A 23,020-nucleotide genomic window follows, 5' to 3' on the forward strand; every position below is an offset into this window, starting at 1 on the left:
GTTATTGTGAAGACACACACACAGTTAAAATATAGGCATGAGAGAATGTTTTTTTCTTGCACTGTTCGTATTTACTTTTTACCTGACTTGAGAAACTGGTGTTATACAGTTGTTAATTATTGGTACACATAGTTGTTACATGGATAATATTAACAAAAGTCTAATGTTTTAGTTAACTTCTATAAAAACTGATGCAGTGGAATTAATAATTGTCAAACATTCTACAAGTGTAACATTCATACATGTTTTAACCAGCTTGAAGAAGGGATTGTTACACAATTGTGATGTTTGTATATCAGCTGTATACATATTGATCAATGGTTTCTTTATTCTTTATGTAACTTGTACAATAATGTATGTTACGTGATGCTTTTAGGTATTAACAAGTATAACTACACTTGTATATTCATGAAATGAAAAATCTATATTTTCAATTGGTTCATACATTTTAAATAGTGGGGTAGGCTGCTAGGATTTATCCTTAGATTTTTTGTTTGTCGTTTAAAAGCATGCAACTTCTTACATGTGCAAGTAATGTTGTCATCCAACAATATGAAAGGTCATTGTTTCTAGCATACCAATCTATGTGAAAAAAAACAGGCAAGACAGACTTTTAAGCACCAGTCTGTTACATGCAAAACTTTAATATTTAACAGTCAAACAAACAATCTCAATTTTTTTGTCATGTTCTTTAATTAATTTTTTAACGAAATACACTAAAAAATAATACATGCTTGGAATTTACACTGTAGAGAATGAGAGAGAGAGAGAGAGAAGACAGTCACAAGTTAGGAAAATAAGAAAACGAAAATATTGTGCTTCATTTGCAAAGTAATAAACCTGGAGTGATTTTACACTGCTACAAAAGGGCTGACAGAACTTTTAGATGACCATAAAAATTTACTGTCTTTAGCTAATGATTCCACCTGGTAGCTGGAACAAGTCTGTTTAAAAATCAATACTGCCAGGCCTGCAGGATCACTTTTGTGAATCCTCAAGTGTTACCTTAGTTTTAACAGATGTTAAACATGACTTTATATTAAGAAGTGGAACAGTTTTAAATGTAGACATTTTATTGAGAGATGTTTCCATATTCATTTCATATGCAACTTTATACATTAAAAAAGAAAACTTGGGTACTGTACATCAGAAAGTGCAATTAAAACAAATGACATCATACACACTCAGACGTATGTTGACAACTAGACAAACTGAAGCAAAGATGCATTCTTTATCTAAGTGGTTTCTACACTTCAGTATTTCTTTTCATTTTTGCACTTTTCTTACAACTTTGCCATTTTCCTATGCTAGCTTTATTTGCAAGTGTTCCTCTGTCATTGTGTTAGGACACCTCTTTATCAAGGTTAGTTAAATACTTTAAACATTGCAGACAGAATACTACAAAATTACTGTAAGTTGTAATAGTGCCTGCCAAGTATTTCATAGGTTGAAAGGTAAGTAAATAAGAAGACAAAAAATTACATCTATTAAAAAGTATCTACCAGCGAGATAATTTACTCTTTCCAGCAGTGAAATAATCCATGTGCACAATTTACATGTGTTAACTAATAAATGAAACTAATTTCATATAAGGAATACAACAGTTTTCCATACACTAATTTTACTATGACCACTTATTCCCAACATAGGATCACTTGAATACCTTGTAATAAAATATTATTAATAATTAAATCCAAACAAGTTCATTTACATTGGTGTAAATTGACCTAAATTAACTGTTTTACATACCATTAGTTTCTCCAACAGTAACAAATGAACTGAACTTTAGTTACAGTAATATACAAATGCTATGCGAGTAACTTTACTTGTGGTTTCTTTTGAAACATGTCCTGTCACCAGCAACTAAATAATTCATCACAGCTAAGTTAGATCTTCGGAAATGTTCTCTTCAGTTCAATATCTACATTAATGTAAGAAAGAGAAGAGCATGCTGCAAGAGATCTTTGAACATTAAAGTACAACAAAAGTGATGCCAGATGCAAGTAAGCCAAATATCAACTGGTTATTTCCATAGAATCTAAAATAAACCTTTCTTCTTTACTTTCTTGTTTTCTTTTCCATCAAAATATCTAAGAAATACAAAAAAAATACATCACTGCTGGAACAACACATTAACTGATAACAAAAAAATGAAACAATCTAATAATTTCAGTTGTGGCAGAAACAATTGATATTATTAACCAGATGGTCAATCACTTATATTCATAAGACACACAGAAGTTAATGATGCATGTCCAAGTTTTAATCTCTGACAAAAGCAAGCTTACTACAGAGCGGGTCCATATTATGGGTTATTTGTAGAGGGCACCAACTTAAAGGTATGCCAACTGCCCAATTACTAATAAATTAGAATAAAAGGTTGGGGTTGGGCATAAAATTTATAGATAACTAGAGTACCATAAACCATTGATATGGAACTACTAAAGATCAGAATTGAAAGTTAAGCATGTAAGTAATTGTAATAATAATATAACTAATTTAATACTAACAAACTAGGATCACATAACATCATAAAAACTTAAAACGTTTAAAGATTAGGATGTACTAATGTATTAGTTGAGTATCCATGTAGTTGTAATTTCCAAATTTCACAAGAGTTGACCAGCACAAGAAATTTAAGTTGGATCCTAAATCCATATATTAAAATGAATGGAAAATAATAATGGTGATAAATTAAAAGAAAACATTAAAATTTTGACCAATATTATTAATGAAGCCAACATCAAGAAATAAGTAAAGTTGTTATTCCATTCCAAAACAAATTGAAATCAGCTACTGTGTAAGAAGCAAATCAAAAAAATTCATAGTCCTTGAAGGCATGCTTTAAAAGAATGTGATATCACCATCAGAGATGAGGGTGAGTAACAGTTAAGGACTTGAGACTTTGCTAATTGCAAATCAAATTTGTTTAGTCTGCCTCTGTCTGATATAAACACGTTTAAATGTTTTACTTAATAATATGATTAGCTAACCTTTAAGTCTCATGTAACTTGCTAAAAATGTATTTTATGAAATCACTGCTTTGTGAAAAACAATTCACAACACAATATTGTTTTTCTATCACATATGTACGAAGTTCTGCTATACAGAGGTTAACACAGACAGTTGCCAAAGTAAGAAAACAGTACCATAGGCCCTGTTCCTTTTGTGCTTAACTCTGATAAAAAGGTATTATCTCAGAAGTTTCTCCTATTAAAACTTTACTATATTCTATAATTTTATTTTATTTAGGAAATCTTTGTAGAAAGACTATGTATTCTGTAACCCATATTTTGATGGAGTGCAGATCAACAGGTCAAAAGGTTCAAGACATATGTTGAGGAATACAAATATTTTCATTGTAACCATAAAAGTAAACTGTACCATTTGGTTTATAGTAACTGGATGCATGGAATGACGTTGCCAACTGGTTGCCCTCTTATGGTTAGTTAAATTAGAAATCAGTAATGTACATGAACCTTTGGCAGGTTGAAATAAAAAATATAGTATGTAGTGAAGCTTGCAGCAGAATGTTGGAGTAATTGTTAAAGTATATGGTTTACATTTTGGTGTTTCTCATAAGCCATAATGATAATAAATTAACTTTAAAGAAAGTTATCTAGAATTCAAAATTTCACAATGTAAATATGAATACAAACTGTAAATGTATAACTTCACAATCTACAATTCTTCTCACAAGCTGAGTAAAGATATTCGTTTATAAACTGTAAACTTCAAAGTCTTCTTTCTAATGGTCAGAAAATTTTTAACTGTTACTGTTCTTACACAAGTGAATTATTTTCTCCAAAATTAGTAAACCAACGATATTTTATATATTTTTCTTGTACAAAACTACTATACAGCATTTTATAGAAAAATCATGATTACTTTTCTTTACTTAAGTAATAAAGTATTTGTATGTTCCTTACTTAATTATTTGAAATATCTGAGCAGTAACACACTTACTCTTTAGAGTTAGTATCTAGAGTAAACCTCTGAAAAGTGCTATCCAAATCTTTGTTTGTTAGCTCAAATGTTGCTCTCTCATTTTCAAATTCCTTTCGTTTCTCAAAAAGCTTTTGTTTCTGCTGCTCTATGCTACTTTTCATCTGTTGTTGTCTTCGGTTAAGCTAAAAGTAAAAAAGTTTGTTTTATTCATCAAACAGAAAATGCATCTCAGATAAATATTTTAATCTATGAAAACAGTTTTATAAGTCCAAGAATTTTCTGCTAAAACTCTCTCAATACAATACATTGCTGATGTATTTGAAATGACAGAACGACCACATGAAATTATTGTTAAAAGGCAAGACACAACAGTGATGACATTTCATTAATATACTACGATGAATAATTTAATCTTACATCCGATTCTAAGTCTTTCAGCTTGTTAATTTTTTCTTTGACTTTCATGTCAAATACTTGTTCCATTTCACTTTCCATTCTCTTCATCTTTGTCTCATGGTCTTTTTTCTCTTCTTCCATCTGTGCAAGGGGATTCCTGTTGGAACAAATGATAGAGCATGTCTAATGACTAATATCCTAGAATCCAATCAAAAACAGTATTTTCAGCTTGGTACAAAGTGTTCTACAAATCAATGAAGCCAGAAAGAAAAAAAAGAGGGGGTACATTATTTAATATTATGTATTAAAAACACGTATCTGCATATTTTAAGTATAAGACATTAATAAATAGCCAAAAATTGTTTCAACAATTCCTTTGTGAACATATTAAACATGGAAAGTCAAAGCTATTATATCAGCTTATCATACCTGCTCACATTTTAAACAATGTGTATTTCACACACACACAAATTTGAAACATAATTTACACTTGTTCTTCCACAATTTTAGAACTTTGTTTCAATTTACATTAACATCAGAAGTATGTGATATTTAGATTCAAATCAAAACTAAACAAAACCAGTAATAAGTACTTCACGATATTTTTTAAATACATTTCACGGTATCATTTCATTATGTAGATGCAATACGAGTCCCAAAGCTATTTTACTGCAGTTAAACATTCTCTTACAACAAGCAAACATACATACATACTCATACTGATAAAAAATTATACTGATGAACCGACTGTCATGAAGGTAGTTGACATTAGAAAAGTCAAACATATTTTCATAAAGCATTAAATATATTCAAATATTAATATAATGACAAACATCTAATTACTGAACCATTTGCAAACAAGGAATATTTAAACTAAATTATACAATACACTTTTTAATAATAGTAGGCAAAACATACAAATAACACAACTGGTCAAGATGTGCTAAAATTATGCAACTGTGGTGCACACAGAAACTGGATCTGCAACAGTGACCATTCTGCAGATTGCATTGCATGCTATGGATGAAAACTACTAAATAAATTTGAAAAATATACTTAAGCCTTATGGCAAGAGTCATATCTTACAAACGTATCCATCTAGCAGTTACCAGAACCTGTTACCATTATGGAAAACATAATGCACAACATCTGAATCTGCCATAAATAAGTAATGTCCAAATGGATAATATTAACAAGGGGGTAGGCATAAGTTTCTAGGTTTGATCAAATGTTCAGTCAAACATTCCCCCCCAAGAACAAGATGCAGGAAGACAGTAGCAAGTTGCCAGTTACGTAAAAACAGAATTAGTTACATATCAAAAACATATGACACTGAATCTATCATGCACTGATCTAACATTGTACATTTCTCAACTCTTCACTCCATCCAATACTATATAAATTTATTTAAAACTGCTGTTACAGTATTACAAAATTAACTGGATTTTACAAGAAATGTATACCAGCCACCTGTTTATCTGAAGAACTACAGATATTTTCTCATTATTAGGTCAGATATGTGTGTGTAATATCAGTATATTACAGTCTATCAACAAAACAAGAATGCCCAGTATCATTTATAATAGAGAAAAACCACAGGGCATTACTATGTAAAATATTTACTAATTAGATTCACTTAAGTAACCAAACTTTAAAATACTTGTTCATGCATTTGCAAATGTTAGAAAAATTATTAAAATTTATAGGCTTATGCACACCAGCCACTTATCTGGAGAATGACTGTTGTTCTATCACTCTTTCCTCAGATACACATGGCACTACTATTTACAACTCTCCGAGATCCTCTTAGACAAGTAAAATGTATCAATGCAAACTGCTTTACTGAAACTGAAATGAAAAAGAAATGGCTTCTACCATATTTCTCTTTAGTAATGTTAGAGTTTGGAAGACAGAAAGTAAAGCTATAAAAAAAAAAAAGTAATAATTTAATTATATAGCAATACTGGAATATTTGGGTCAGTGTAAACACCTTCAATTACTTAAAGACAAGTTACCAGATGCCAAGACCATACTCCCCCTCCTTGTAGTCTTTTGTAAGGACTGGGCAGCCCAAAATGAATAGTTGTTTTCTTGTTGTTTTTTTTAAAAGTTCTAAAAGTTCAAATGAGTTGGTCCTATTAATAATAAAATATCAACAATTGCAAATACAACTAATGGTATTGATAGATGTTAATTTAAATAAACTGATAAGGGAGTTTCTACTGGGGTGGTGGTGGAGCAGATTCCTACTCTAATAGAGTACCTCCTATACAAAATCACAAGGTTTAATCTTTTAAGGTTTCAAAATTCTTCGTAAACTTAACAGGAAAGTGTTAATGGTTTAATTTTTGTTTTGTTTTTCTAAATGGATGAGGTATTAAAACTAGATAACTTGGACCACAAAAAGTGTCTCCATTCAGGTTGGTGGGGTGTTTAATGATAGTTTGAAACACCATCAGATCACTGCAAAACTATGCAATGACAACTAAAGCACTTTGTACGTTTGGATAGTTCTGATACATCCCTTCTGTACCCTCTCTAACTAATTGTCTCCGTTATACATCTCTCAAAGAAACAAGAGTAATGCTCTGTTAAAACAATATATAGTACAGGGGTGGCCAAACTTGATTAAAACAATATACAGTACAGGGGTGGCCAAACTTGATTAAAACAATATACAGTACAGGGGTGGCCAAACTTGATTACAACAATATACAGTACAGGGGTGGCCAAACTTGATTACAACAATATATAGTACTTTGATTACAACAATATATAGTACAGGGGTGGCCAAACTTGATTACAACAATATATAGTACAGGGGTGGCCAAACTTGATTAAAACAATATATAGTACAGGGGTGGCCAAACTTGATTAAAACAATATATAGTACAGGGGTGGCCAAACGTGATTAAAACAATATATAGTACAGGGGTGGCCAAACTTGCTTAATGTAAGAGCAACACATGATAAAGTTCAGATTTTGAGAACACAAACATTACACACACGTTCTTATTGTTACATAAATTATATATAAATATTAATAAATACATGTACATAATGATATTTATTCACGCATGTAGTTTTACACTTAATTTGTATTAGTTTCAATAATCACAAAGTATATACACACACACACACACACCAAATGTTTTCCCTATCCTGGCTGATTATTGTTTTAACTATACTGAGCATACTTAATACAGTAATGAATTACAGAAACATCTAAGAATAATATGCAAATTTTCATTTCATAAACATTAAATGAGACTGCCAAATATAAGAGAGGTAAAATCAGATATTTTTAAGGATATTTATTTGTTTCAGTAAATATCTGGTCAAAATATGGAAGAAAATATGTGAAATAATAAAATTAGAGATATGTTAATCAGATACCATATCACAAAATTTTAGTCTTATAATATTTTTCTCACACAAATAGACATTGATATAATTATTAGTCTATTTACTGGTAATAGAGGTCTTGCAAGTTTCCATCTTGGTTGCGAGTCATTGAAATTCCAGCTGATATGTTGTCAATGCTGTGCGAATTAGCTCCGTCAGGTATTGATTTCACGACTTCATGACCTTTATTAGAGTACAGTGATTCACAGCAGTATGTTGTGCTAAAAAATTAAGATGAGTCACACACTGGTTTTCTTCAGTTCAGGATATTTTATTTCTGGAACTTGTTTCCAGGACTCAGTTGTAGAATGGGATTTATGGATTATCTTTAGACCCAGGTCCTCCTGTAGTTCTATTAGTTCCATTTCTACAGCAGATGATTCTGTAACTACAGGTTCAAGAATTGGACAACCATCATTGATCACGTCAGTGGATTTACAGTAAAGGTAAAGACGGGCTTTAACTTCTGCAAGTCCTCAAACCTGTCTAGGAAATTATCAAGCAAGTCTTGTAATTTATCTTTGTATTCTTCAAGTTTTTTTTTTTTTTTTTTTCAGTATCAGGGAATGTATTTACTCTCATTTTGAGATTGGGAAAGTAATTAAAGTTCCTTGAAAATATGTCTCTTTGAAAAAACCTTATTTTATTCTGAAAGCTGATAATTGTCTGAGTGAGATCAAAAGCAATCTTACCCTTCCCCTAGAGGGCCAAATTGAGAGTTTGTAGAGGATTTATTATATCAGTAAGGAATATTAGATCTTACATCCATCCATTTATTTCCCAGTTAAGGACAGAAGGTTTTCTTTTCTTCAAGAAAAGTATCCGACTTCAACAGATACTTACTTAAGACACTGCTAGTTGACAGCCACCTCAATGCAGTAGAAAGAGACATCACTGGGTTTATCTTCAAGTTACAGTTCTTTAATAAAATTTTTGAACTGTCGGTGGGTCTTCCATTTAAACGTATGAAATTGACAATTTCAAAAACAAATTTCATAACATCTTCATACTTGAAGTATCTGGCTGCCAGGTGTTCACAATGAAACAGGGAGAAACTCTGGAAACTTGGGGTCACTTTTCATAAGTGCTATTAATCCTGCATTTCACCCCACAACTGCAGGTGCTCAATCTGTTGCAACACTGACAAGTTTATCCAGTGGAATATCAGCATTTGTTAAGGTTCTGTCAAACACATTTTTAAATGTCAACACTACAAGTTTTTTCTTTTAGTGCCACTAAGTCCAACATCTCTTCTTTCACAGTTACATCAGAGGAAACATAATGAACAAATACAGCCATTTGTGGGTTGTCTTGTATGTCTGTAGATTCATCACGATCTAAGCTAAATGCAAGGAAATTATTTAAATCATTGTGAATTTTGCCAGCAACATCAGCACTGATCTGAGAGATGAGTCTCTTTGCAGTGTGGCATGAAGCTGTTGTTTGTGTTATTAGTCGCTGAAGTTTTGTGTTATTTGGATCTAACACTGCAACAACTTCAGCTATATTCATCTTAACAAATTCACCATCAGAATATGGGCAGTTAGCACGAGCAATATTCCATGATATAACAAAACTAGTTTCAGTCATTGTGTATTAACTTCCTTATTGAACTTTGTTAAAATCATCACTAAATAGCCAACAGATACTGTTGACACAGTTAAACTTTTTCTGTAATTCTGATATAGTTAGATAATCAGATGTAGTTAGATAATCAGATGTAGTTAGATAATCAGATATAGTTAGATAATCAGATGAATATTATGACATGTTTCATAGTGGCATTTCAAGTTACTGGCTTTGTAATGACACAGTGCAGCTAAGACGTAAAGGTTTACCTCCTTTAAAGGAAAATCTTCCTCCCACTCTGGCTTAAAATTTGCTTTCATTTTCATACTTTTGCTTCTCACAATTTCATGACAATCTTCCTTCACAAAATGTTCACAAACAATTCTAAATAATTTAAGTGAAAAGAAACAATAAGCTCCAACACATGCAATGCAACCAAACTCTACAGCACCCATTATCACACTAACACCGCTAATTTCACTGCCTGCTACACAACTATACACACCACGATCACAAGCCATGCCTACTAAAACCAACATTATCAGCACCAGTTTGTACGATTACCGATTCTCCAGCACAATTCTTCTGTAATCATTGCTTATCCAAAATTTCTTTAATCCCAAACTTAAATCTCACATTAAAATTACAATTTAAATTATTAAATATACTTACTCACCATGAACATTAAACTTATGTTTTAATCCAGTGGACTCTCAGTTTATATCCAGTAAATAATTATAAAGCTTGGAATTTATTTATTTACCTTTTATATTAATTGTGATGCAAAAAGGAACTCAGCTAACATAATTCTGCAAGCTACACATTATATGTCAAAAAGCTGCACGTGGCTCATGAGCCATGGTTTGGCCGCCCCCTGCTATAATAGGTTTTCTACATAAAATAATTTTAATACCTGTATATGGAAACATATTACACTAATGCAATAGTAAATTGACAAACATTAACTTGTAAGTATACATAAATATTTATCAATAGCACAACTACATAACTGGTTTTGGCAACACAATTACTAGATACAGTATAAATATTCAACAGTAGCATTACTTCATAACTACATACAGTATTAATGCTTAACAATAGTTATTATTAAGTCATTGAAAGCTATTAATTTGTCATATACTGGCACACTGTAATCAAATTGTATGATGAATAGAAATGAACACCAAATTAAAATAGGTTATAGAGACCAATATATAAATATCTATGCCCAAACAGTTGTCTACAATCAGCAAATAATGCATTGCTTGCTGATGTCAGGTGAACAAGACAAGTTCCACTATTCTCAATGTTGCAAGTAGTGTCAATATCTATTAAACTCTTACTTATCTGAATGTAAGGAAATGCTGAAATGCTTATACCACTGTTCAAAAACAGTGCAAGACGTACCTGTTCTCTAAAGCCTCTGGCTTCCCTTCGGCATGAACTCCTGCCAATCTCAAACATCGATAATTTTCATAGTGAACATTACTAGTAACATCCTTCAAATCTTGCATGTGAGTTCTGGGAAAAAAAACACCAAATGTCATTCATTATTAATCAAAAGACACAAATAACAAGAGGATACAGATTACCCCAAAAATTACTTTCTTATTTATCTCTTCTTTAAAGCAATATAGTAATCAAATGTACACCCTTGTAGAAATTAATTAAAACAAGATGGAAAAATTACGATTTTTTCAATTTTTTGCATTTTATTTCTGAGGATCCAAAAATTACTCATAAATTAATACATGATATGACTGTCTTTATTTTTCAGAAGATCATTAATACACTTTGGCATCGAGTCCACGAGTTGACTGTGGTACCACATTTCAATTATGGCCTCGATTAGCTTATCTTTTGTAGTACAGTCTTTTCACCAAAGTCTTTTTTTTACAAATCACCCAAAGATTTTCAATACGATTTAAGTCCAGAGAGCTTCCAGGCCAGTCCAGCACCCTTATTCACGTTGTAGTCATAAAATTCTTCACAAGTTTCGATCACACACGAAGCCAGATCTCGCTGAAAAATGCCAGATCCATCTGTAAATCTCTTTTTCAATTCTGGAATGACTCTTCTCTGCAAAAATTTGATGTACTGTAATCCTTGCATCATACCTTCTACAATATGTAAGCCTCTGATGCCATAGTAGCTGAAAAAGCCCCAAAACATCTTCAAGGGATGTTTTACGAACTGATTGATGCGAGATTCTCGAAAGTTCTCACCTGGTGATCTGTGAACATGTAGACTTCTTTGACCCTGTATGAAGAAATGAGTCATCACTGAATAACACCTTCCTCGATTGTTCTTGCATCCTGTTCTTGTATTTCAGACCCCATTGATACAGTTTTTTCTTCATTGAGTTGGTAAGAAGTTGTTTTTTGACTGGTCTTCTTGCCCTTCTAGCACAATTTCGAATGACGTAATATTCCTCAAAATTTTGTCATATATCCCAAAAACAGATCGACCGTACTGCAAAACACAGCTAATAACGCCATCTGTATGAAAAAAATGACTATTAAAGGAAATCAGCAGGTCCAGCGAGCCTACACCAGCAGTCATACTGAAAATATTGTAAAATGACCATTTGTTTCAATTAATTTGCACAAGGGTGTATACAAGTATCTGGATGATACAATGCAGATTAAGATACGGACAACTTAAATACCACCTTTTTATTTCACAGTAGATTTGCATATAACCTATCAAGAAGAAAATAACTGATATTCTATTAAATAGCACTATCTTTTTTGACCATTATGGTACTGATTTACAAGGTAGGAATACAATTGTTATTGTCTTGACAACAATGATAGTATCACTCCTGAAACAAATACACATTTCGTGATGATGAGCAATCCACTTGAAGTAAAAATGTATCTCAGGATAGCTAGTATAGGTATTAACACTTTTACTAATAAAGAAGGTCAAAATCCATATTGTTATTTCTCTACAATTGTGATAACTCTTGTATACTGTTTGAATTCCCTAACGATTCTCACAGCAAAATACATAGATTCATTTACTTCAATATCATGATAACTTTTTCTAAAATACATACATAATTACTCTCTTTTATTATACAGTTCTTTCTTCCATAATTATTCTCTTATATTATACAGTTTTACCTGAAGGAAATACTACTGGTTTGTTTATGACAATTATAGTAGTCTAGTTTAATGAAATAGACAAATAATTTTTATTTTCTCGACTACAATTATTGCATAATAATAGTTTTCTGATGTACTTACACAAGCATCGATTCTTTTTACTATTGTAACAAGTTTTATCAGAAATTCAAAAGAATAAACTACTTGTTAATAAATTAGATGTTCTCCATTTATTTATTTTTTTAATATATAAATTTACGCAAAACCTTTGCCTTTGACTACCATGGAAAATTTACTGTAACCAGTAAAATGCTACTGCCTGTTCTGACAAGGATGTAATCAGTGTATGCAGTATGTTTATAAAAGCTATCCTCACCATAACGATGAAGGCACAATATCATTGATACTGGTATGAAGCTTCTACAGAGATATATTTATTGAAATAGTCTCATGCTGACTGCTAATTAATTGCTCTGCTCATGCATTAGAAGTTTCCCAATAGATTTTCAAAATAACTGTTTTCCCAGGTTCTGAAAGAACTGAAACTAGTAACTGATCCTACAAGATAGTAATTAACACAACAAACTCACCTTATGAGCATATTTCTGAGAGCTAGAAAATCACAGTGTTCCAAGTTCTCAACTAGGTAATAAAAGAACAGTTTCATAAAGAATAAGCTATTTTTTTATTATTCTGAAAAATAAAATAGTTTTCCTTACCAATATACAGAAAGTTTCACATAACAGTGAACTTAAAAATTTAATAGTATTTTTTTACAAAACAATCTTTCATTTCAGCCACACACCTGTGAAGACACCTATAATCCTGGACTATTTAATACATAATGAAGTGAAATGTTTTACTCTAGAGCTTGTTTTTTAATTAAAGTAAATAGAAACAACTTTAGTTTTCACATCAAGTATTTAGTATTTTAATACATTTTTTTAAGAAATGGTTTAATTACAAGTAGTATTTCCATACCCTTTATGTACAATACAATAAGAACAAATGCATCTTTTAAACCATAAATCACAATATATTTTGAGATATGGGAGGCAGGAGGAATCGGTTTTCTCACCTTCTGCAACACCCCAAGGATATCTTCTGCCTCTCACTCTTTTGCCATTGAATTCTACTATTGAATTGCTTCCTACTACAGCAAATGGTACTCGTTCCTAGAAAGAAGGATCAATTGTTTGTTTTTAAATGAAACAGTTCATACACATTATGATTTGCAAAACAATTCACAGAGATTAAATTATAAACATGAACTATTTCTTAACTGTCTGTTAAAATTAAATTGCAACAATTTGTAAATAAAAATATGCACATAGTTAAGACATGGTTTTGTGAAAATGTTTAAACCTAAAATAATCCCTACATAAAAACAATGCAACAGCTTCATCATCTAGCATTGTATTTTCAACTATAGCATACGAGGTGTTTAGATGATTTAATCAAATATTCTAATAATTCAACTATGTTAAATGGTGTAGTTAAAAATATAAAAACAAAACAGCCAAACAGTAACAAATGTCGTTTTCCCGTTTGTTTTACTCTTACTTTGAGATGTTTCTGAATTTTAAGTTCTTCTTCATCTTCACAGTCTGGAAACTCATAGATGCGGATCTTTTCTCGAGCAATTTCATTTAACACCTTAAAAAGAAATTGGAGTGGATAGAGATAAATTATAAAATATTAAATGACAAAAGATTTTGTTTTGGATGTGCCACAAAATTTTTCAACACCAATCAACTTTTAACAATAAAATACAGTTGTTTTTCACAGCAACATTCAATTGCTGTTTACATAATGCCTTACTCATGATTTATAAAAAATGATGCCCAGTTTCCTTATTTCCCTTAGAACTATTGTCTGGTCATCAACTGTGCTCATTCTGATGACCATGCATCATTACACACCACTGCAAAAGTTTTATCACAATAGAAATTATTGTATTGGCTAAAGGACAATGCAATCAATCTTAAGCCACATATTTTGATAACAATTTGACAGCTAGACCCTCTCCTGTATCTGGCCACAAGCATCCCAGATAATATTTAAGCAGATCAAAACAAATATTTATTATAACTCCATCAGACACTTTATAGGTATGCAACTGGTTAAATGAAGTTAGTATAATTCTACTTGATGATGACCTAAGAAGGTCAAAATGTTGTTCTATACTTTATTTTAATAAAAGTTTTAATACACATACTAGCCATCTTGAGATACATTTTTTTTATTTCAAGTGGATTTCTAGTCATCACAAATTTTAGCTTCTTCAATTATACTTCTCTTAATAAACAGCCATTTACATTGAGGTCCATCTTCAAGCTTACAAGCACTTAACTTAAAATTCTTGTTTGCAGTCTTGCTGATAACAATGGCTCTTTGCAGTAAATGGCTCTTTTTCATAGTCTTCCCTTTGTAGATGAGTATCATTCCAAATTATCTTGGGTATAATTTTGGAGTCTATTGTTGCCGTGAGTGATATAATCTACAATTTTTTTTTACTTAAACCATTGAAGACTTTCTTGTGTATAATGTTGTGTCTCCTTTAGCTTTATGTTAATAATCTCACCAAACATGCATCCTTCCCTAGAAGCTGTAATATCTTCTTTCAGTTACAAGTCTACAGCAGTGAGATTTCACTGTTAAAAGTTGAAATTTGCCAAAACAAAATATCCTATTTTATGCCTTACAAGATGCATTTTTATTTCTTTAAAAACACCTTGAAAAATCCCCATGGTCTTCCAAGATAACAATTATGGATTAAAGTAAGTGGTTAGGTTAGGATCTACTCAAAACAGCCTTCATACAGCTTGTAATCTCATTACTTACCAATTACAAGGATTTTCAATAGCATAAAACATTCAATTTAACTAATACTGTCTATGTGTCGTGAAGAATATGATGCATTTGACTGTATTTACTCAGTAGGTTGAAAAAAGTCAAGGTTACATCTAGGTGTTGGTTGCCAAGTGAAAATATTTTGTTTTTACATGATGTAGCATTTTACAAGGCATAAAATATGGTATTAGCACTAAGTATATTATCTAGGCTTGCAAGTGTTCAAAATATACATAGAAATAATCCTTTAATGACAAACAACAATGTACATAACATGCTTTTTACTCGTGTATTGCTGATAGATAGCTTCAAATTATCAGAAATGTATTTAGTAAATCAGTTTTGAATGAAGCTTGATTTTACAATATGTTGAAATAAATTAGTCTTTTATTATTTACTCAAAATTTGGTACTTCTTCTAGCACTGAAGTACACGAATATTTTGTATGAAGTTCATGTCTGTTGTAGCAGTTCATAATGGCACATAACACTTTGTGATAACATGCGACACATCTTGCCTGTTCCACACTCTAAACTATTAATAAATAATTTGTGTTTAAAGCCTTAAAGCCATCCCTTATCATTCTTACACTTGAGTTTTTTCTTGAACTCGCTTGTATTTACTGCTTGTACAACATCAGAAGGCAACCCATTCCAAAGGCCAGCTACTTTGTTACAAAAATAGAAAGTGTTTATCTGAAAATAACTCCTGCATTGCCAAAATTTATATTTGTCTTTCTAGTCTTACTATTCTCATCATTAACAATGAAAAAAAAACAAAAAAACGATACATCAACACAATCAATTCCTTTATCAACTTAAACACCTCAACCAGATCCCCTCTAACTTCTTTTTTTAAAGAGAAAAAATATTTCCAGAGATCCTAATCTCTCCTTATATTATAACCCCTCCATCCCGGGCAACATTTGAGCAACCCTTTTCAAAACTTCAATGTTTATACTAAGGAGCCCAAGACTAAGCAAAATATTCAAAATGTGGCCTAACTAGTGATATGTACAATAAAATTATAACTTTTTTAAATGCATATTAAATATTTTTGTAAGTACAACCTAAAACTCCTGTTTGCCATAGTAGCAACAACACATTGCTTGAATGGCTTTAAGAGACTGATCAACTATTACATCAAGATCCCTTTCTTTTATAACACTGTTAAAGTTATTCTTATCTAAATTATGATAACCCACAGCAGCACCCTTTTCACAGCTAGCGAATTTAAATAATTTATTGATTATTCCTTCATCTATGTCATTGATATAAATAAAAAAGAGCAAAGGTCCTAAAACCAAGCACTGAAGTACCCCACTTGTGACATTAATCTGACTCCATTTGTAGTAACCATCTGCTTTCTTCCATCCAGCCACTCTTTTACCCAATTTGCTAATTTAACCCCAAACTTATATACTTTTTAATTTGTTTTTTAAAGCCTTTTATGTGGCACTTTGTCAAATGTTTTCTGAAAATCCAGATACACCAAATCTATACTCTTACCCTCATTACACAAGCTGTAACCTTTTCAAAGAATACTAATTGATTAGTGAAGCTGTGTTGACTATCCAATAACTCAAAACTTTATTAAATGACTTTGCAAAGAATTTTTAACACAATTTCCAAAACTTTCCTACAACTGATGTAATACTAATTACTTGGACAGTTTTAACCCTTCCCTTGAAAAGAGGAGTTACATTAGCCCATTTCAAATCCACTGGTACCTTCTCACTATTTAACTACTGACAAAAGATAGTAGCAAGCAACTCCCATATCCAATATGAACCTCCATCAGAACCATTGGGAAAATATTATCTCACCCAGGAACTTTTTTTTTTTTTTTGTTTTTTTTTTATAACCAGTTAAGAATTAATGCCATTACACTGTTTGATCTTGTTTCAAGAAAATGTTTTCCCCTGAGGTAAATATCCTTAAATAAAGTAATTCTTCAGTTCTAAGTTTATCAGCTATTTATGGTTTCTTAGCTCACAAATCCATATCCTCTAAAAATTGTTTCAAATTAAAACTTTAATAGACTTTAAATTAATTAATTAAGTATTTTACTTTCCAATTAACACAAATAAAGGCTTATAAATATTAAAAATCTAAAATACTTGCCGTTTTTTTAAACTGATTACATTCCTCTGAGGTCATTGTGTCTGCTTTAGCAACGATAGGAATGATGTTCACCTTCTCATGCAATCTTCTCATGAACTCTATATCTAAAGGCTTCAAACTAAAAGGAAAAGACGACACTAACCTATTTTGTTTAACAAAACCTATTAAACATGATTTTAGCACAAAATAATAATCAAATGCCTTATTTTTGAAATTCATTTCATCATTAAAAATAAAATGTATATCATTTTGATAATTTAGATTTTCTTATGCTACAGAAAACTATAATAATGCATTCATTTCTTTCAATTGATAGAACATTAAAATACTTTTTGCCTCATGAAGAATTCCTTAGAGAATAAGCAAAAAAAATCTACCCATGTCCAGGACTGATGAAGTACAAACAACAGTGAACCCGTAAATCTGCTATTGTGGTACGATGGATTTGAGTTTCTGCTTTCAAGAAATCCTCATATTTGGTATCTATGAAGTCTACGATAGGCTGCCAACTGTATAGAATAAAGATGTTAAAACTTTAGAAAGGGCAAAACAAAAAACCTAGCATTCCATTATTTTTAAATGATAGTATGGTTGGTTAGAAAATATATATATAAAACCATAAAGAACTAATAAATCACCAGAAGAAATAGTTTTAACCTTAAGTTTTTCATCATCAAACTTACAGAAATAAGCTCATTATGTAAAATAATTTGTTATATAAAACAGACATTCATCGCATATTCTTTGAATTCCTTACCATGTTTGTTTCTACAATTTTCATACATAAATTTAAATATACAAGTTGCTTTCTCACTTTAAAGATTTATATTTTACCTTTTAACCTTTTTATTCTTGTCTGAGTTAAGCAATCGTGAGCATTGTTGCCCAACTGTACATTTCACACACATTTACTACAACCATAGTTTTGCTCCAGTACAAGAGTCATTAAGTACACATTGGAATATAGGGTATATCGGTTTATAGGATCCAAGTTTAACCAAAGAGTTAGAAGTAGCATGACATTCACCATTGCTTTTGTGAATACGTAGGTCCACCATACAGAGACAGTTTCAAGTACCAATTAAATAAAACATGCAACTTATATTATTAAACTGTTGTTACCTTCTGTTGAGTTATAAAACTTGCATTTATGGCAATGTTAATTTTTAGAAATACACAACTGTTTCAGTCCAAGTTGAACAAAAGCATCATAATTTAGACAGTTTATATGGTGTGAATATACTGATGAGACATAACTGTTTACTTATACATTGAATAGTTCAATTATTGTGAATTGGCAATTGTTATATTATTGCATCATGTTTATCATCATTTTGAGTATTATTGAATCATAATATTTAATAGTGTGTGAAACATTCAAGACCACTGCCAAAGTATAAATATGCATCAAAAATTTAGTTTGATAGATAAATCTAGACTGAGTGATTGTGACTTTAAAAATCACCACTACACATTTAGTACTAAAAAGTAAAATTATAACAAACTATATGGTGATAACAGAATTGAGAAGAACAGTAGGTTGCAACTATATTCTAAATTACTTGATCCAACCTCTGTGGACTTTAAAGAAAAAATAATTACCTAAAACTCTGGATACAACTTTGATAAAAATAATGTAAAGAACAGTTCTATATACATTTGAGTAATTTTAATATATTATTTTAGAACAAATGGACTGGGTACTGTTTGTTTATTGTAAAGAATCCAGCTCATACATAAAACTTGACAGTGGTGAGCCAGCCATGACCTATAGAAGTAAAAAGTGGTTAAACAACACAAATTAATGAGATAAAAAGGACTATATGCATACAGCTATATTGTAAGCAAAAATGCTGTAGAGGTTACAATTACACTATACAACCGTGCTGACTGACTTTGATAAGTGAAGAGAGAGGGGTGAACAACTTGTGCTTAATGATGGTGATCTCTAAGAATTTGTTAAACAATAACAAAAAAGAAGTGCTTCAGCAGAGAAAAGGAGAGGAACAAAAGACTGGAAACAAAAGATAATAAGACTACAAACTGAGATAACCAAGCTAACCTAACAGAAAGATGGAGAACCAGCTGGGCCTAGCTTCCATAACAGGATGAACAGAAAGACAACATGGATACTTATCTTGATAAGGTACAAGAGGTTTGCCCAAAGTTGAAACCAGGAGAAAGGTAACTGAGCAGTCTGTTCAAGACTTATTCTCACAGAAAAAATCCTAAAAGTGTATGCTATGAACTATGACAAGTTAAATGTAGCCTTGCTGAATGCTATGAATTTACTAAGGAAAGTTTCACTGGAAGTTCAGAGAAGTCAAACCTGATTTTAAAGAAACTGTACTTCAGTTTGTGGCACATTGACAACAATACTTCACAAGGTGAATTGATATGACCAAGGATCTACTAATATATGAACAGTTCATGACCACATACTTTACTGGCATGTCAATGTTCCTGAAAAAGAGACCATCCAAAGACATGGACAAGATGACAAAGTTAAAATAATGGTATTAGGAAGCCAATGGAGGGAGCATAACTGGAAATTCCAAGAATAACCAAAATCAAAACTAGTGTTTGTTGACCAAAAGCAGAATGATGCCAAATATGACGAGTCAACATACAAAAAGAGAGAAGAGATACTATGTTTGTTACTAAATGAAGCACATCATAAGTGAGTGTAAATCTGTCACGAACAGCATAAATCTCAACAAAGCAGCTGGAGCTATCTACAAAGATGGTACTGGAAAGAAAAAGAAAGAGTGACTGTCACCTCAGATGCTTAGCTAGAGGACAACTGCACAAATTTACCACAAGAAGAAAGTGTTATCACCATGATTAAATTGTACAGCAATAATCAGCTAAAGTTAACAAATGGGTCAACACCAGTGATGATCAAACCATGTGAGAAAAACAGAGATGCTAACAAATTTCAACATGCCAGTAGGTGAAGGCTACATTGAGGGACTAGAAAGTGAAAGTTCTACAAGACACTGGGAGCAGCAGTGAGAACCAGTTTAATATCAGATGACCATATGATGACAGGCAAGGTAAATCTGTTTGTGTTTACTGATGGGACAGTTATCTCATAGCAAGAATAAAGATGTGCACTCCCATATGTGGGAAACCTTGAAGGTATGTGTATGAAGGTACCCATCTGTGGCTTTCTGAGTGGGTAACGTATCAAGCCGTAGAAGTATTGAGAAAAAAAATCACAAAGAAGACTGATGAGGCATCTATAGTCACCATAATAACCAAGGAAATGCAAGCAAAACAAAGCCTCTACAAGTCTTGAACAGTGGCACTCTAAATTGAGGTTTATGGGAACTGAAGGAAGCACTGAAGAAAAATCCTTCACTCCAGAAACTTTGGGACAGTGCCAAGAAAAAAGTTGAGCAGAAGAAAAATAAGGAGAAAAATTTACAGAATAAAGGACTAAAAGGGAGTGCTGTACAAGAACTATCAAGGAAATTACACTGGAGAAGATAAGCAGATCACAGTACCAAACAGAATACTGGTCTTGAGACATAAAAGTTGGCTTATGAGTCAATGGAGGTAAGATACCTAGGAGCAAATATGAGAAAATAACAAGCAACTTTCATTGGCCAGAAGGGATAGGAAATGAGATTAGTTTCAGCAGGTCATGGGAGATTTGCCAAAGGATAATATCTAAAGAAAAGGTTGTCAAGGTGCCACTGGGTGAGATAACTATTATAATAGATCCATTCAGTACAGTGCTGTTGATTTAAAATCAAACCACTAGTGCCTGTATATGAGAAGGGCAAACAGCACATGCTGATATAGTTCACTATATGACAGGTTAGCTGGAAACTGTATCACTGGCCAAAGATAAGAGACAGAGTAGCAGAGACCTTCCTGGAATTGTTCTGCAGAGTAGGCTTTTTAAAAGTCTTGAGTGATAGAGGAACCCAATTTACCTTATAAGTGATCCAAGAGGTGTGCAGTATCATCTGCAATAGGCAGCTCACCCCCACACAACTCCAGCTGTAATGGACTTTGTGAGACAGTCAATGGAGTCTCAGAACGCTCAAGATGTATTTTAACTATGTATTAGTGGGTACTTCTCTTAAAACACTAATCGCTTGGTAATATATTCAAGTATAGTTTGAAATATACAAAAACTGAAGATATAAACCAACCATTCACTATTGTCAACTGCATCTCCAAAACCTGGTGTGTCTACTACAGTAAGAGTTAAATTCACACCATTTTCTCGAAGGAAGACTGAGTGTGTTTCTACCTGTCAAGACAAAAATACATTTTAGTAACACAACATAAAACTAGTTTAAAGCATATTTTGATAAGAAGTAAATGCACAATACATGTAGAGCAACATAAAATAAAGTTTACAAATAAAATAATACATAAAACAAGAAATTATGTCAAAAAAGAACTGTAGAAAGTTTGTTGGTTCACAAATTGTCAAACTTCAACATTTCAGATTACTATAAACTGAACCCTTTACTGACATCACATACCTTCAAGAAACTTGGAACTAACTAGCTATGAAATAAATCGTTTCAAACAGAACTGCCAAGTTTGACCTTTTCAGGCCTAACTGGGTCTTTTTGGAAGCTTGTTGTCCTTGAAATGTTTGCACGTAGGCCAAACCTATTTAGCCTTACTTTTTACTTTAAAAGTTAAAAATAAATGAATAAGCATACGATAACAGCAAAATTTCGTTATACACAAGTATATTCTATTTATTGAACTGCATCGCATTGTAGTTGAATTGTGTTTCAATTTTCCTTACCAACTATGTGCGTCATAGTCGTACGTTAATCGTTCAAAATGTCTTTAACGTTCACATGCTCCATGTGTTTGGGACTAATTACTTACGTCTGTCAACTATTGAAAAAAGTATTATTTAGGTAAAAGAAAAATGTACATGTAGAATTGAATTATAATTTGGCCTTTTCCGGAAAGATATTTGGAAATTTCGTATGAAATCAATCTGGCAACTCTACTCTCACAAAAAAAAGTTCAACTGACAATGACATGTGAAAGGTCGAAACTTACTTCCATACAAGATTCTTGTTCCGATAATAATAGACGTAAACTATTTTATTTTTAACTAATTAGATGAAAAACATACATTCTAGCCTTTATAAGCAAGATGTAAGAAATTATACTTAATTAGTTATACTCAGTATAAAGTTTTTGTTTTGCTCTGAGCAGGTGTCTCTTTATCGATCAGAAGTTAATATTAAATTAGAATGATAAAATTCCACACGCAGTAAGAAGTAAGTTTGTTTCGTTAGGTTATTTGTAAGCTATCAGATCTATCGGAATATGTTTTTGTGACAAACTGAAAATGGGTTTACAATAAATGCATTCCAATATTTTTTCTCAAGGTTAGTTACACTAGATATCTGGAGAATCTCTAATATAATTTAACTTATTTCCATCCGTGAATGCACACCAACATAATTAACTAAATACACAAAATACCTTATTTAAGGTAACTGAATAAATTAGTGTTACAACTCTCTGTAATGCTGGTTGTCGGGATTCTTCCCAATTAGCGAAACAATATTCTTGAGTTATTCACCTCTAAGAAATAACATTTATTTTAATTATATTTTGTGT

General features: G+C 31.7%; 1 protein-coding gene across 3 annotated transcripts in view; it reads right to left on the reverse strand.

The window, feature by feature from the left end:
• Positions 1–405: 405 nt before the first annotated feature.
• LOC143231630 (septin-7-like) overlaps positions 406–23,020 on the reverse strand; it is a 68,288-nt gene continuing 45,673 nt past the window's right edge. For all 3 annotated transcript variants that reach the window (XM_076466168.1, XM_076466167.1, XM_076466169.1), the window contains 10 exons: positions 21,571–21,671; positions 17,782–17,913; positions 17,405–17,522; positions 13,992–14,084; positions 13,507–13,603; positions 13,019–13,070; positions 10,726–10,839; positions 4,366–4,501; positions 3,967–4,130; positions 406–2,090 (listed from right to left, as the gene is read on the reverse strand). In XM_076466168.1, the coding sequence (XP_076322283.1) occupies positions 2,039–2,090; positions 3,967–4,130; positions 4,366–4,501; positions 10,726–10,839; positions 13,019–13,070; positions 13,507–13,603; positions 13,992–14,084; positions 17,405–17,522; positions 17,782–17,913; positions 21,571–21,671 (1,059 nt within the window). In that variant the 3' untranslated portion in view covers positions 406–2,038. The remainder of the gene's footprint in view (positions 2,091–3,966; positions 4,131–4,365; positions 4,502–10,725; positions 10,840–13,018; positions 13,071–13,506; positions 13,604–13,991; positions 14,085–17,404; positions 17,523–17,781; positions 17,914–21,570; positions 21,672–23,020) is intronic.

Source organism: Tachypleus tridentatus, chromosome 11 (genome assembly GCF_004210375.1).
Source record: "Tachypleus tridentatus isolate NWPU-2018 chromosome 11, ASM421037v1, whole genome shotgun sequence".
Classification (NCBI taxonomy): Eukaryota; Metazoa; Arthropoda; class Merostomata; order Xiphosura; family Limulidae; genus Tachypleus; species Tachypleus tridentatus.